Here is a 17,483-nt window from a genome sequence, read left to right as displayed (position 1 = left end):
CATACTGTTATCTAGTGGTCGGCGTGCGCACCAAGCGTTTTCCTCATTAGTTGTTATAGTCGGCATGTTTGGGAAAGGCATTGGTGTCCTGGAAGCATTGCTTCTTTGTCCCAGCACCATCCTTACTCTCAGGGGCTCCTTTGTTCGGGGACGAAGGCATTTTGGTTACAGTCCTTCGGTTGTTGTCCGGAACTTCGGCCATCCATAACTTTTGTTGTACTTGTCTCAGCTGCACGCAACAACTTTCGATGGGATCCGCTTTGTTTCATACAACATTTGTCATCTTTTCATGCCGGTTCCTGAAGTTTGCAGGCATGCGCTTCAGTAGGATCCCTTGACGGATGCAGGAGCTCAGGATGAGTGCAGCCTATTCTATGGCTTCCAAGCCACGCCCCCTCTGCCCTTAAAGTTAAGAAGTAGTTTATCAGAATTCACTTTGTTGTTGGGGACTCAGAGTCCCATAATCCCATGAGTACTGAGACGAAGAAGAGAACTGAAGAGGCATGCAGTAATAGTAGTCAGGCAGTTAAGCCTAACAGCCCACACCTGAAGGAACCTGGGAGGCATAAAATCCCCCTCCGGTGCAGGCAATGAGAAAGAGCTGGAACTGTGGCTGGAGTTCGTGCTGTAGTAGCAGAGGCAGAAAGAAGAAGACACAGTGTTGGCAATCTATGCAAAAGTAGGAGAACCAGAGGGACGTCAGAACGTTGATACAACAGATTTCACCTGCTTGTTCTGTGAGGGTCCTGTTCTGCCAAACTCTTGAGTTCTTGAGTTGCAGAAGCTGTGCAGCGGAAGGTGTGCAGGAAGGCTGCCTTTCCCCATGTGAGCCTGATTGAGAAGATTGCAGTGCCAGAGGTGTGTCGGAGACCGAGGCGAGGAGTTGCAGGCAAGCTGTGGCTGCCCTGGAGTCCCCTTCTACGAGGAAGGGTGTGGGTCCCCGTGAAGCCAGAAGCAGCAGAAGTTGTACCCGAAGTTGTGGAAGTCGTACAACCTACAGAAGAATGATTACAGAAGCTGGAGAGTCAAACCTAGCGTTCTGAATCCTTGCGAGAGCACTGCCAGCAACAGTATCCAGATCCAATCTTCACTCGCGTATAGAAAGAAGCGAGCTGAAGTTGTTCATTAAACCCTTTTACAATGGAACAATGAGAAAGTAGCACTTGCGTGTAACCAGTCATTTCTCTTTACAGTAGTTTGAAGATCAGACGCTACCGAAAGCCATTGTCGAACATTTTAAATGTTTTAAACTATATAAATGGACACATGTGCCTAATTTCACTTCACAGAATTGACTTTTACATCTTTATTCACAAGAAAATTACATTCTTAATAAAGAAGTGAAGCATGTAAACTTTCTATCTAAAATTGAAGAGAGATCAAGCATTCCCAAACCAAGAGTATTCCCCCATTTAATCTGAAAGCAGCTTCTCTTAAAGCCAGAAAACCATCTATGACTGTGAGCCTACAGACAGTATAACGTTAGCCAAAATAATTACCCAGAAGCCTTGGTGCCATTCTCTTGTCTCCAGGTAATGCTTGCACACTTGTATTTTGGGCAACAGCTGACAGAGAGCTGAAGGCAAAGTTGGGGAAGGGAAACGTGCTGTTGATGAATATTATTTGAAGTTGAGACAGACAAGAGAGGGAAAGAGGCGGCCCCTTTTGAAGAGATATTCAGAGGAAGAGTGCCTTGCCTGTTGAAAGGGATTGAAGTGCCTTAAACTAAATCTTGTCAGAACTAAAATATGTTTTGAATTACAAAGTACTGAAGCTGTGGTGGCATTTCCAAGTACTGAAGCTGTAGTAGTATATCCAAGTGTCAGTAGATGAAACATTTAAAAAAGCCCAAATGAAGTGAAGTACTAGCAGAAAAAGGATAGTGTTCTCATCCAAAACCTGAGTAGAAGTGAAGTTGTTAAAGTAGAAGCAGCAACACCTTTTATTTCTATTTATTTGTGTTTTGAATCCCAACTGTTTACATAAAAAAATATCTAAAAACTGAAGATTCTTTCACAATTGTTCAAAAAACATGCTGTATAAAAAGATATAACTGGTCTAAAAATATAACTGTTCTTTTACATTTATCGCACACTTAAGAAATATAGGTTCTGAAAGGAAAATAAATAAACAGAGAAATACATATAAAGAAAAACACTATAGAGAGAACATAGGAACATACAGCTCAAGTTACACCATTGCAAACCAAGCCAGTTTGGGTGTTGCTTCTTCCACTACTACCTTTCATAGCTTCTACAGGATTCTGTATAGCAAATCACATAGTGCTCGTATGAGACTCTGTGCTTGTCCACCCATCAATCTAACCCACAGGCCCTTACTCCTGTGCGATGTATCTAAATATCTTAACCTTTCTTCCCTTAAGGCATCACAACCCATAACCCGATGTTTTGTGGTTTCTATGAGCTCAGCAATACCACATAGCCTACAGCTTCTATTTTCTGTACCCCCTTTCCACTTACCCATTCTCTCGAGGGTGGGAATTTGATTTAATCAAAAGCGGAGATATAGTTGTGTTAAAGCAGAAGCAGCAGCACTGTGAAATCATACAGACAAATATACCCATTTATGAATCCTAAACTTGTGATTAATGACATACTAACTGTTAACCAAGAACTGTTTCTCACTGACAGTTGTCGAAGTTGTATTTCTTTTGAACTGTGGCAAGCTACTTGGATTACTCAAAGTGGTGGCAAAGCATTGTGGCTGGCAATACCATTGGTGCTGTTCTGACAAAGTGGAAACTCCATATTTAACCAAGGAGAAGAGATTTGCTATGGTTGGAACTTTGTTAACAAAACTTTACCTTGACATTGAGACATCAAGAACTGATTTGAGACTATTCCATTTACAAGGATTTCCTTGTTTCTTTTTCTTTTTGAACATTGGAGTAGAATTCACTTTGAATCCTGAAGAAGGGACCTTGCACGGGTTATTGAGAGGTTATCAAGAAAATGAATCTGTTGTCTGTGTCTTACCTCATGCTGCCTTCACACAATTTAAATAGCATCAACAACATTCACAACTTTCTAATAAAAAGCTTTATTTTACTTAAATGTCAGGATGGAGTTAGGCCTAACCTGCCATATACTACGGTGGGATTTCACTACCTAAAAAAAAACTAAGGATAGTCTGTGTCACTAGGTTCAAACCAAAACCTATACTTGCCCTCACAACTAACTGTATACAATGTGTAGGGATGTCGGCAACAAAGGGCATAGTGTTCAAAATAAAATTCTGTGCTTCTTCCAGCTCTTGGTTTATACTCAGCTTCCTCTTCCCCAAGTTCAGAACAGTTCCCCAAGAGTTCAAATCTTCCAGCTTTTAAAAACAATACCAGTTAAAATCTTCTAGCTTTCAAAACAATACCAGTTCAAATCTTGGAGAAATCTATGTGAACTACTGAAAAGTCTGGATGACCAGTTTCTTAATTTACAATTTACTTCAGCAACTGTTGTAAAAACACAAGCTTCTTTACATTTACTTTTCTTGGCTCTTTCCAAGTTGGGGCACTCTGTCTAGGCGCTGCTGTTGGACGACACGGCCCACCATCACAGGTCACGCAACCATAAGTCTCCCCAAAGCTGTTGGACCCCCTTAGACTCTTCTGTCTTGGGCTTTCACTGTATTCACTGTAACCCTCTTTGATGCCAGTTCTTGGGTTGTAAAATATTGGTGACTCTTTCTCACGTTTGCAACTCAAATTGTCAGTCTTTCTGATCTTTGCAGACATAATGCTCACCACAACTCTTCAATCCTTCATGTGCCTTTGATTCTGCCCATATTGCTCTTAATTGATAGTGCTGGGTGACATATATATTAAAGTGTTCATTCACTATTCAGCACATCATAGTTTACTCATTTGACAGCTTTCTTTCAGTTTGGCATTCATTACAGGTAGCATTTACTTGTGCTTGTTTAAATGAAAACTTTCTTTCAGTTCGATATTCAATATGGGTGGCATTTACTTGTGTATATTCAATTGGAGGTTATCTTTCAGTTCAGTATTCAATATGAGTAGTGTTTACTTAAATGCAGGAACCGTTACTTATTTAATGTTCCTTTTAAGAGCTCCAGTCCCCTGTGTCTCCTGACACTTACCGTCTTTCGCGGCTCCTTCCAGCGGCTCACATCGAACAAGAAAACCTTCAGTTTGATCGTCGGGCACATCTCCAGCCGCGGTCCGGCACCTCTGCTCTGCTCCACAGGCGGTCCATGTCCCCGGCGTCTTCCGCAGCTCCAGCTGCACCCGGGCTTGGGCACAGAAAGCTTTTCTTTCAAGGGTGCCAGGTAGCCTTGGCCTTGGCTACCTGGCACCCTTGCTGTCAGCTTTCACAGTAGAGGGTTCCCGGTGCTGTAAAGCTTCTCTGGCAGGTCTCTGGGAATCGTTGCCGGTGTCTATGCTCCTTGGCTTGGTCCCAACACAGTGGATTCTCTTCCCTCCCTCTCTCTCCCTTCTCCCAGCTTTTATACTCTTTATCATTATTAACAGGCTCCAGATGAAAGGGTTATACTTAACTTACCTTGTGTAAGCCTGTTAAGAGTAATGCACACTTCCTATTGTAAACACCACTCTTGTACTGGGACGAAGTAGGGGGGGGGCGACCTGCATGCCCTTAGTGTGACATGCCTGACCTTCATTACTTAGTTGCCTCTTCCTCGTCTCAGTACTTGACAGAAGATTACAGGGAAAAACTGGAAAAACTGACAATATCCCATGAAGACTGAGGGAGTGCCGGATGGGCCAGTGTAAGTGTAGGGGGGAGGGAGACTATGTGTCATCTTCAGGCACCCTCTCTCCAATCCCCAATGTCCCTCCACACAGGTAATCCTCCCTCGCTTGTCCACCCCCAGCGTCAGGATCCAAAAGTGATGGCTTTTCCCCAGCCACCTGAACAGAAGATCCCTGGGGAGTGGATAGTAGAGTACCTTGAGGTTTCTCACAACGGTCCACCGGGAACTGCGGATGTCTTCCAAATAGCGCATGCATGGAACTCGGGAGCTGGGTTGCTACACATGCAAATAAAGCTAAACAATTCTACCGGCACAGCAGCTGCCCACCATACAATGCTGGTGCCACATGACCTGCATTCTCTGCCACCCTGTGTGTCCCTGTCCCAAACACCCGGAGGGCACATGTACCAGGAAAAAGCACCAGGCAGCTAAGTAAGTGTCAGTGGAGTCGGGTGTGCAAGTGTGTGCGGCATGGAGCGTGTGACACCTCTTTTCTGCTTGTTCCTCCTAATGTTACCCCCATCTCCCTTTCACTCTCGGACATTACCATCACTACCACCTTCTGTTACTCTTTTCTCTTGATGTCATTACCTCCTTTGCTACCACCACCACTTTTTGTTAACACTGCTGTCCTGAGGTTACCATCTACCTTTCTCAGCTCTCCCCCACCGCCTGTTGCTCTCCACTGCCACCACCTCTCCACCGTCCTCCTCTTCCATGGCACACTAGTCTCCAGACTTCTCCAAACAGGAGCCTCCTCCTCACCAACCCACACTGCAGACAACATACCCCATGCCTACAGGGTGAGTGAGAAAGGTTGGAAGAGAACAAGCATGTGGCGGGGAACAAGGCGGTCAAACAGGAGTTTCTTAGACCCAATAGGAGAGATGAGACTTAACACAGGACCGACAGGTACAAGCAGGTGTCCGGATGACTCGGAGGACAGTACGAACAGGCTGAATGTCCCTAGGATGAGGACCCTTGCTTAGGGAAAGGTAAGAGCCCCAACAAGCAGCCTCCAGTGCCATGAAGTATTCCTCCAAAGGTTGGAGGAGTTACTGATCGAGAATTTTACTTTACATGGAGATGATGAGTTGGTTTTACTGGGAGGTGATTTAAATGCAAGGTGCAGTGATCCCCAGTTGTGTCCAGACTATCGCCACGTTAATCCCATTGGCCCATTGTAATTCTTTGCCAGACTCAGGTGCTCAATGACAGATGGCCACATTTTCCAAGCCTTTCCGGCAAGACATTTTTGACCACCTAGCGCTCTTGACAAAGCTTTGCATGGAACTCCTATGCTAATGACGACACACCTAGGAAATGCAGGAGAACCAGAACCTTATTCAGGACCCCAAAATCCAAAGCTAAGCAGGCTACAATTAGGTGAACGTTTTGCTTCATAAGAGACTGTGTGTGACAGACATTCCTTTATTTGAGGTGGTACCCCAGAGACTTTAAAATACTTGCCATCCTAATTATTGTCTTAGAATGACTCACAAGTAGGTCAAATTAAGGGTTATAAGAACAGAACATGTTCAAGAGATTGGCAGAGACTAGCATGGTAGGCAGAGATATATTAGACAATATTTTGCTTTAGTTCATTTTTTAAAATTTGTATAACCACCCTCACCCTTCCAAAACTCCTTGCAAGAGAAAACCCTGAATAACGTTTGCATTTAAAGTCTAATTTAGTCTTATCTGGTATTCTTGTCCCAGAGGTTTCTGTTGACAAGTGACAGTTACACTAAAGCATATTCTCAGGGGATGTACCCAGGTTGATGGCATGTTTGAAAACTAACACAATCTTCTAATTAAGTTAAACTGCTTCAACCCAATCTCAAAATAAAACTCTTTACCTTGATACAATAGCTTGAGAGAACAACAGTGCTCTTTCACTGCAAAAATAGAATAGCAGAGGGTATAATGGGAGAACGGCTAAGTTCTTACCTGCTAAACTCCTTGACAGATTTGCTAGTTTGTCTTCCGTGAATTGGAGAAGGGATGCCATGCAGAGGGCCTGCTGCCAGCAGCTGCAAGCAACAAATGCATCAAGAGCTTTCTCAAACAAGCCGCAACGAGCAAAGATTAGTCCTGCTTCCTCGTACAGGTGCTTCTCACTCAAGTAATCACCATAGGCATTGCTGATATCCTGTAATATATGGGGCAAAGCACTGAAGATGTAAACTGTTAATTCTTCAAACGTACAATTTTTTATTGCAATCAAAATATTCTACTAATCCAATTCATGCAAAATTACATCAAGGGTCCTCTCTTTTCTGGACAGATAAAACCAAGGTTGTGGGAGTATACCATTCTTTTTACAACTCTTGTAAACCTATTCCAAACTCCATCCATTACTATATTCAAGTAGAAATGCTTTATAAGTGGTCACCAACCGATTTTTTAAACATAACAGTGAGGAGAGGACAGTGCACATATAAACATCTCTCCTGTAAAACCAACCTGATTTCAGAATGTCCCAGGCCCCTGTAGGCGTGAAATGACTTCTGATGCAGCTGCCAACTACTCTTAGTTCATGGCCAGTTGAGACAAAGAAGGTGAGTACTGGAGAGACCCAATGGCAATAGTCTACACTTGTAAATACTTTCAAATAAATCCTACACAATAGCTCCCATTATTTATTATGTTTATCAAAAATTCAATACAGGGCCATGAATGGGAGCGTTTTAAATGTGGGTCAAATTGTGAACATTTACACAAGTGAGCAGAATATGACCCAACCAGTGAACCGTGGCTCTTGGGGCTTTTTACACATACTGGGGGTACACAACATGCCTGTCACCCATTGGATCACAAGAGCCAAATGAGTACAGGCAAGCAAGCACAAACAAAATAATATAACATCATGATTTTAATAAAATAAGTAAATGTAAGTTCACCTATGGCTAGTACCAAACTTAACAGCTCACTCTGCATGTACCCACTCCTCCTGTTAGAGAGAGAGACTGATATGAATGGTAGACCATACTCAACTTTACAACTTTCAAGCGTGAAGAGAGTACTGTTGCTCATTAACATGTACTGAAACCGGTGCAAAGGGTGATCAAGTAATTTCCTCAAGACCAAGCCAATTCATTCAAGTGGGAAACTAAAATTAAGAAACATTAATTTGGGTTCCAAAGTCAGCAGCTTGGCACCTCAGCACATCTTTCTTTCCTATGACTGCCATTTTTCATTTAATATAATATTTGTAATAGTGTCCAATTTCTAAGCAATATCCCATTTGTAATTTTAATTTTGGTTTACAAAATTGTGTAATCTGGGCCAAATTTCCCATATACTTCAGATTGATTTGTCAAAATTCATAAGGGTTGTTAAAATTATACTGAAAAATCCTGCACCCTTCAGTAGCATCACAAAAAGGGATATCAAATGATCCTCGAGCACTAATCTGGGCATGGTAATAATAGTTTAAATCTAAATATTGGCATTTGCAGCATTTTATCGGTAGTAACCATGACCTTTTTTTAAAAAAAAAAATCAAATGTTTTCCATACAGATTTCCTTTTTTAGTTTTTTAGACTATGTGTTGATTGGTAAGACAAGAAAAGACTTACCCAAGCGTAAAAGGGGGAAGAAGGATGCTTTACCGACCGAAACAAGCATAATGGGTTTTTTTCAGGTCAAATCAAAGAGCTAGCTACTGATAACCCATATAAAGAAGTGTATAACCTCTCTGGCTCTGTATTTCCATCAGCACAGCATGTGCTGAGTGAGGCTAAGAGTCAACTGGCTGAATTATACCCGTGCATGAGTAAGGATGCTTTGGCCACTTCATTGGGGTCTACTTATTCATTGGACAATAACGGTTCTCTACTTAACCTATGTTGAACATTACAGCGGAATTCTTTTGGGATTGCCAATCAAATAGGTGGCGCTGATTTATTGGGCCACCTCTCATTTAGTCCTAATTTTGATCGTTTGTTATTAGATACTGCTTCAAGGGGTACGGTGGAGAATGTTAATGTTGGGATACCACCTGAATGGGGAGAGTCAGCATGGAAAATTGATGTTTATTTAAAATTTGAACTGAACCACACTGCAGTGAAATTGGATGCAATTTTGAACATATGTACCAAGCTTGCCACGAATCAAGGGTGTATACAACAATCACTAGTTAGGGTGACTGACCCGCTTGGTATAAAGCCTCTTGAGCTGATGCAAAATGGAGTGGTTAATTTAAATGATGATAGCCCGCAATCCGACATTCAAATGAAGGGTATGGTTGGTGAACCAAACACTGGGGTGGAGAGACAGGAGTATATATCCTTGGCTGAGACAGGGAATACATGGCCGAGGCAAGATTCTGTCAAAATAACGGCAGAAAATGAACAAGATCCATTCAATGTCCTTTGCATGGACATCTCTTGAATGGAAAAATCAGCGCTTTTACCTTTAAACCTCTCTATCTTTAAGCGTTATTGTACTTAAACTTTTTAAAAGTCCCTCCAAATACCACTTCATCTAATGGCGTTTATTTGAGGAATCTGAAGATGCAGCGGGGAGGTGGTATGGGGGTAACCACTAAAGCCAAAATGGTAACAAACACATTGATAGATGGGAACAAAAGATCGGTTATATTGCAGGGTCCCATGGACAGGTGGGCCCTCCCCAAGCCCAAACGGAGTGTTCACAGTAGGGAGGCTGGGGTGACGTCCCTGGACAAAGGTTGTAATGTTCATAAACCATTATGTGATCTTGGGGTTGGAAACGGTAGTGTGAAGTCGATGAGTGATTGAGTTGGTAAGGAGGGGGTACCTTCTTGAGTTATGTTTGCACAAGAAGCACAAGATAGGGCTATCAAAAACGATTAATTAACTGTGATAAATGACACTGCAGTGAAGGCTGGCCCAAAAGTGACTTTTAATCCTTATAACAATGGTGTTGGTATGATTGGGCCAGGATGATTGGTTAAATTAGAAGAAAACCCACCAGTGCAGATAGCCCTTTTTTGACTAGGTGAACACTGTTGCCTTTATAGACTACAGTTCCGTGGTGGGCCACAATTACATCTGCGGACATAGCCGAGTTGGCGCTGCCCAAGTGGGACAGCACCACTGACTGGGTGCTGTTACGTCTTGTTAGCCCTGCGGTGGCAGCGCTATTGCGTGCTAATGTCGATGCTCTTGACTGTAAGTGGGTTCAAATTGTGGGTGTGCGGACAGAAACTGGGTCGAGATGCAAGGGGCAATCTGGGCGAGCCCATGGAGCACAGTAGAATTGGAACAATGGGAGTACGGGAGAGTGGGTTTCTGGGATTGGCTTAAGGTAAGATATTGGTGGGTCAGAATCACCTGCAGGCTCAGTCCTGCATACCAAAACTCTCAGATAATTGGTAAATGACCTATTAACGTTGTTAGCTGTAATACACAGGGTCACAGACACCTTTTGCAGAAAGCAGGATCCTTGCACTTGTTAATGGGCTACGATGTGCTAATGTTACAAGAAACTTGGCTCGATAGTCCAGTTTATATTGAGGGGTACCATTTATATCAAATGTTAGCTAATAAAGGCCCCAAATGGAGACCTTTTGTAGGTTTGATTATTGGAATTAGCCAACGACTAATCTCCCGTGAAGTTTGGAAAATATCAGACGGGGGATACGTACAAGGGGTGGAAATAGGAACTTCTACTCGTAAGAACAGTCCAAGGCTGTTGATTATTAACGTATACTTACCTCCCAGTATAAAATCTATTGAAGTATTCCTCCAAAGGTTGGAGGAGTTACTGATCGAGAATTCTACTTTACATGGAGATGATGGGTTGGTTTTACTGGGAGGTGATTTAAATGCAAGGTGCAGTGATCCCCAGTTGTGTCCAGACTATCGCCACGTTAATCCCAGTAGCGTAATGCTCCATGGGGTGGTAACGTCAAAGGGAAAAGATTGGTTAGTTACTTTAGACAATGGGACCTTAGAATATTAAATGGTAAAACAAAGGGAGACATCCCCGGAAAATACACTTGGGCGCGCAATAACTCTAGCGCCATGTTAGATTATCTATTTGGTAATAATGCCTGTTTAATGGGTACTAGCGAGTTCAGAGTAAAGGCATGTGATTATAGCGATCACAACCTATTGACCCTGATTATAAGCCTGGGGGATAGAGCAAACGTACTGGGGGAACAATTGGGGTGCTCAGGATGTTTAACAAATCACGCTGGTAACTCTATTCAGAGATTCTTCCCCCTACTGGTGTAGCGTGCGGAGAGACATCTAATTGGCTATGTGGATGGTGCAGATGTCAGTGCCTAAGTAGAATATGTCTGACTTCTTGCCATGCCCTTGCCTGGAGGTGAGATTTTTTTTACATCGGTTTAGTCTTTAGGCAATTGCACCTTCCTCCTAGAAGGGGTGCATCGGCAGAAACCCTTACCTCTTGCCAAAAAGGAGAAGGAGGAAGATGAGGAAGGCTGATGTGCGGCCAATCCTAATGATTTTGCCATGGGTTTGACTTCCTGATCTTTTCGAAGGACTTATTGACTTTGGGCTGAAAGGACGCTTCCTGTCAAAAACCATATCCAATAGTCTTGACTGGACCTCCAGAGAGAATCCGGATGATCGGTGGCAAGTGGCTGTGAAGAATCGTGGACTGTTGCATCCAAAACAATCTGAAGGGCCTGGCATGCCGCTTTTTTGAATCAAAGAATCTCTCAAAAGCCATCTCTAATCTCTCCCAGCAGAAGATGTCAACGCCTCCGACACCACATTCCACAGCTGTCATGTGCCCAGGCCATTGGCCTTTATGGCACTGATGGCGGATAGGACGCCATTGAATGGTTCCATCATGCTCTTCCTGTTCCACCAGGTGACTGTCTAGTCTTTTTTGCAATGGCCGCTGCAGGAAGGTTCTTAGCCTCGGCGCTCCCTGCAGACGGTGCGTTGCAACCGCTTTGGTAGTTTCTCTTTGCGCCAACACGCTGTTTTGTTTTCCTCTTTGTGGTTCCTCTCACGGAACATCTTTCCTTTCGTTTCCTTGCCAGACTCGCTCCGGTGCCCTTCTCTTTTGCGGGTTTTACTTCCCGTGGCTCGTTCCTCTCTCTCTTATTCTTCCGCTTCCCGGAAGGTACTCCCTCGGCCTCTCCAGTTTTCTCTTTCTGCTTCTGTATAGATGCTGTTTCTACTACTGACCCCTCCGGTGCTTGCTTCCCGTTTTACTGCTATTGCGCTCTCTCACCAGCGGTTTGATTTTCCCCATCGCTACTTACTTTACCAAGCTTCCAGCTGACTCCTTACGGCTGCCTTTCTCCGCCTTTCCTCATTATTGGGGCCATCCCATTTCTTACGCTGTTCCACAGTTGTCCTTGCAGTGGAGTTCTCCAGACCCTCTTATCTCGTCGTATCGGGGAATTCATTGGATCCTGCAGATTGAAACATCCTACATCTGGGTTTTTGGTTCTGCTACAAGGAGGACATCATCTTTCCTAATCCTTGCTACACTTGGGTTTTTTTGTGCCTCATAGGCTTTTTCCCAATTTCACGCCTTCCTCGGGAAGGGGGCCACAGGGTTGTAGCTCACAGGCAGCCACTGTGGCTTCCTCTCGGGGCAGGACCACTCTACCAAAAAAATAAAAGGATTTGCTGTTGCGCACGACAGACATGGCTGCCTGATTCGAGCACTCCGGCCCGGGAATCATCCGCTATACGAAAAAATCCTGATTCGGAGCATGCTGCAGGATACCGACCACACCAAGTCGTGCCGTGGGTGTTGAAGCACCCACATGAGAAATCCTGGAGAGATAAGTGCCTGGGCTGAGGAGCTACGAGACCTGGTGTTCACTGCGGGGAGGAGCTGTGGAGCGCGCCAATCCCCGGAACCAGGACATTGCGGAGGTGAGCCGCTGACGCTCTATCTGCTGGGGGCATAGAGAGGAAGGTCTACAAGGACGTAGTGAGCACGGACCAGGACTGCGACGGTCCGCCCCGAGTTGGTCGGCCTATACTCCCTTCCTTCGATATTCAAGAGCGATCCGAACACAGTGGGGCCGGATCGGCGCTACAGAGGCCAGAAAAGAACCGCTCCCAATACGCCGCCTGCACGAGGTGACGCGCCCGAACACCGGAGAGGTGAAGTCCCCCGCACCTGAGGGCCAGCGGTCACGAAGGAAGGTATAAGGCCCTTCAATATCCGAGAACGATCCGGACACAGAGGGACTGGGTCGGCGCTGCAGCTGTCGGGCGAGGACCGTTCCCCATACGCCGCCTGGCCGAGCGCTGGAGAGGAGCAGTCCCCTGCGCTTGAGGGGTCTGCGGCTACGGAGTGAGACACAAGATCCGAGGTTGGAAACTTCGAGCGCTGGTAAGCTGGGGAGGTGAGGGAAGGCCGGGCCGGTGCTGACACCGAGGGAGACACCAACGACTGCAGGGGCAGACGGCTTCCCGCGTGTCCTGCGGGGACCTTGTGGAACGGTCCCAGCGTGGAACAAACATTACGATTTGAACGCCGGACAGGGCGTGGGTCACGGTTGGCGATGCTCATGCCCACAATAAAGGAGTGTTGTGGGGCTGCTGGGTACTGTTTGAGTCTGCCAGATCCATTGCTGCTGCTGCAAATAAACACTGATTATTGAGACGGTCAGCTGGGCCCCGGGAAGGCCGGTGATATTGTCGAAACCCTCGATGCAGAACACATAGTTGGCTAGCCAGTGTATCCTTAAGCAAGAAACGTGGGAGAGCGCAATCCATTGGAAAAGATAGACGCCTGTACTGGACTTGGCGGAGGGCCGTGACTGGGGTGCGGTGGCCCGATGATACTGAGTAGTAGGGAATAACTTCATATTCCTACGCCCTCAAACTACGGCGAAGAACAATATCCCCTCAGATTGGCCGGAACAGACCACCAAGAGACTCCAGGGCCATGGGGAACACAAGGAAGCAAGACAAGGTGGCGGAGGGAGCAAGCGCCAAAAAGAAAGGACAGATGGACTCATACACTAGCAGCCAGGTGGGAAGCAGTGAACTTGAACCACCATTGACGGCTAGCCCTGTGCCCAGTATAGAGAGCGAAGACAAGGTTGAGTACTTGACTAACATAGTCCAAAATTTGTATTTGTATTTTATTTATTTATAAAGCGCAAAGAACCAGGCCCATGGGCAACCGGGCGCATACTCTTGAAGACATGTTACAGCAAGTAATTACATTACATTAAGTACATTAATTACAGAATTAATTAATTACAAAGAAATTACACACAATATACAGTAATATACCGAAATGTGCAGAAAGAGTGCCATAGCAGATTGTAGTGTAAGTACAGTGAGGTGTATAAGCATGGCCTAAAACACACAAGAGTACTAGATAGAGTGAGGGTCTCATAAATCATGGGAGAACAGCCAAGTTTTGGCGTTGTTCTTGAAGGCTTGGAACAATGGTTCAGTTCTGATAGGAGTGGGAAGCTTGTTCCAAAGTTTGGAGGCTCGAACAGGGAAGCTCACCCCACCCGCTTTTTGGAGTTTAAATCTAGGCAACGTGAGGCTGTGAGTTTGGGCTGCTCTAATTGGACGTGATGATGTGTGTAGTGTGAGGCGGGCAGACAGGTAAGGTGGGGCTTTGTTGTTAAGACATTTGTGAGTCAAGGCTAGCGTTTTCAGGGCAATTCTTTGTTTTACCGGCGGCCAACGTAGGTCCGATCTGACAGAGGAGATATGGGAACGTCTCGGGATGTTTAAGGCTGCCCTTAAGGCATTTTTTGTACAGCTTGCAGTTTATTGAGGTTAGACTGGCTAGTCCCTAAGTAAAGGGCACTGCAGTAGTCAATTTTGGCCATGATGAGAGTTCTGGCGAGGGTGATGCAATTGGTCGAGTTAAGGAAGGGTCTACAAGCGGTGATAAGTTTGCAAGTATAGGCAGATGCTGACCTAACTGCGTTTGTTTGTCTGTTCAAGGAAAGTGTGGAGTCAAGATAAGACGCCTAGGGTCTTGGTGTCTTTGGAGACCTTAATGTTGTTGCCGTCGATGGTGAATGAATTGTAGGTCTGATCTAGTTTGTTAAGCCGATGGTTGGTAACTAGAAGTAGGAGCTCGGTCTTGTCATCGTTAAGGCAGAGTTCATAATGTGCCATCCAAGCCTGAATGACCGAGTAGACATCATTGAGGGCTTTGGTGTCAGATGTGTAGTCTCCCGTGATAGGAATGAGTATCTGGGTGTCGTCCGCGTAGTTGGTGTAGGCGACACCCAGATAGTCGAGCACGTCGAAGAGGGGCTTAGTGAATACGTTATACAACGTAGGGGATACACATGATCCTTGAGGAACACCACAGTGAATGGGGGAGGGGTCAGCTGAAGCCATAGGAGAGAAGACTCTCATAGATCTATTGCTCAGGAATGAGTGGATCCAAGCATTGGCAGAGTCAGAGAAATGGGCTGCGGATTTAAGATGTTGGCATAGTATTTGGTGGTTGACCAAATCAAAAGCCGCAGAAAGATCGAGGAGGAGGAGAAGGGCTAACTTCCCATTGTCCTTTAGTGCATCCATCTGCGTTTTTAAATCAATCAAAGCTGATTCCGTGCCATGTTTAGGGCGGAATCCTGATTGTCTCAAGCCTAGAAGATTGTTTAGTTCGAGGTAATCCTGAATCTGCAGGTAAGCTACACGGTCCAAGATCTTAAGCAAGAATGGGACTGTTGTGATTGGTCTGAAGTTAGTAGGGATGTTAGGGTCAAGGGTGGGTTTTTTGAGGAGTGGGATAACCCAGGCATCCTTTAGGTTATCCGGGACAATACCTGTCTGGAAAGAAGCATTTATGAAGGCTGTAATGAAAGGGGCTAATTCATGTGATGCTTCCTTGATAATGGGTGCTGGGTAAGGGTCACCTTGGCAATTGGGTGGTTTGAGGTTGTTTATGATTCCCTCTACTTCAACGATGGTGAGAGGGGAGAAAGAGAAAGGTTTATGAGAAAGATTAACTTGGTGAGTACTGAGTGCGGGTGTGATCAATGGTTGGTCAGACTGAAGGGCATTCTGTTTATCTCTAATTTTAGATTGGAGGGTGGCAATTTTGCCCAGGAGTGCTGACTGAATATTTGAGCACCAAGAGCTATCTTTAGTACAGGAGTCGGGGGGGGGGGGCTGCAGGTGTCTCAAGTTCCTTGAGAATATTAAAGAGTTCCTTGGTGTTAGACTGGGCAGACATAATGCGGTTGTTGTAGGAATCTTTTTTTGCCTGAAGTAGGGCTACTTTGTAGTTAAGGGTAGCTATCAGGAGACCGTCCTTGTGGATTCCTATCGCTGAATATGAAGCTGGACGACATCGTAACGACCATTGGCACATTGAAGACTAGAGCTGACAAGCATGACCTGAGACTAACGGAGGCGGAGAACAGAATTGGTACTACCGAGGACACAGTTGCTCGCCATGACCAGGACATTGCCCAGCTCAAAGAAAGCTTGAACAAACTACAAAACAAGTGCGAAGACCTGGAATCGCGCTCAAGAAGAAATAATGTACGCATCGTTGGTGTCCCAGAGTCATTTGGTAAAGACAAAATGGAAGTGCGGGTGGAAGCACTCCTCAAAACCCTGTTTGGAGCGGACTCCTTTTCAGAACACTTCCTGATTGAATGTGCACATCGAACGCTGGCTCCGGTACCGAAGCCTGGGCAACGCCCCGCACAATTATTGCAAGAATGCTCAACTATAGGGACAGAGATACGGTCCTTCAGAAGGCAAGAGAACTTGGTATGCTGCAGTATGAATACAGTCGCATACACATCTACCCGGACTTTGCCACTGGGATCAGGCCAGCCGAAGATCGTATGAGCCAGTCAAAAAACTTCTGAGAGTGCGACAGGTCCCATATGAACTAATATTCCCGGCCAAATTGAGAATCCAATATGGAGGAAGGGTGCACTTCTTTGAAAATCCTGCTGCAGCCCAGGCCTATGTGGAGGCCACTATTCCGCTGCCCCCGAGGGGCCGAGGGCCGGATCAGAATGGAAGACGCCCGCCTGCAGTGGAGGACTTAAACCTGGCTGAATAGCCCCGCAAATACAAGTAATCTTTGATGTTTCGGAGGTGGTCAGCCCCGTGGGGGCTCCAAGTAATGTACACCGGGTCGTGAGCCCGGTCGGGTGGCCTCGTGACTGCAACGAAGCACCCTCAGGAATGTTCTTAAAGGTTAAGTTGGGGTCGATGATGTGGGTAGAGGGGGGGATACAGAATATGGGGATGTTTTTCGGTATCGCAACCACCTAGACGAGTTTGAGCCTGGTGGGAAAGTTTGTATTGATGGATGTTGTAGGTTAATTGAAATGTGGTCTCGCAGACAATGGCGCTATTCAAAGGCTGGTTACTGGGTTACACAAGGTCACTTCTGTACAAGTACGATGTATACACATACCAAATGGGAGACGGACTACAGATAAGATTAATGTCATGGAATGTCCGAGGCCTTAATAATCCAATGAAAGTCAGGAAGGTCGGTAATTATGTTACTAGACATAGGCCTCAAATCTTAATGCTGCAAGAAACACATGCGCAGGGCCTTGTCAATGAGAGAATACTGGCAAAATGGGGAAAGTTGCGCTACTACACGGACTATTCATCACAGTCTAGGGGGGTTTGTACCCTAATACATAGCTCCCTGGGCTTTATAGCCAAGGGACACCTGGCGGATCCGATGGGGAGGTATGTACTGGTGTGGGGGGAGCTATCAGGGAAACATATAACCTTGTTAAACACTTATTGACCCAATCTAGATGACCCTGA

At 45.4% G+C, this 17,483-nt stretch overlaps 1 protein-coding gene across 3 annotated transcripts in view; it reads right to left on the bottom strand.

The window, feature by feature from the left end:
• Positions 1-17,483, bottom strand: part of ELP1 (elongator acetyltransferase complex subunit 1) — a 2,667,893-nt gene that overhangs the window by 480,303 nt on the left and 2,170,107 nt on the right. For all 3 annotated transcript variants that reach the window (XM_069630608.1, XM_069630606.1, XM_069630607.1), the window contains exon 28: positions 6,703-6,904. In XM_069630608.1, the coding sequence (XP_069486709.1) occupies positions 6,703-6,904 (202 nt within the window). The remainder of the gene's footprint in view (positions 1-6,702; positions 6,905-17,483) is intronic.

Source organism: Ambystoma mexicanum, chromosome 6q, assembly GCF_040938575.1.
Source record: "Ambystoma mexicanum isolate Mex_15411 chromosome 6q, UKY_AmexF1_1, whole genome shotgun sequence".
NCBI classification, from domain to species: Eukaryota; Metazoa; Chordata; class Amphibia; order Caudata; family Ambystomatidae; genus Ambystoma; species Ambystoma mexicanum.
This window is presented reverse-complemented; position numbering and strand designations above follow the sequence as displayed.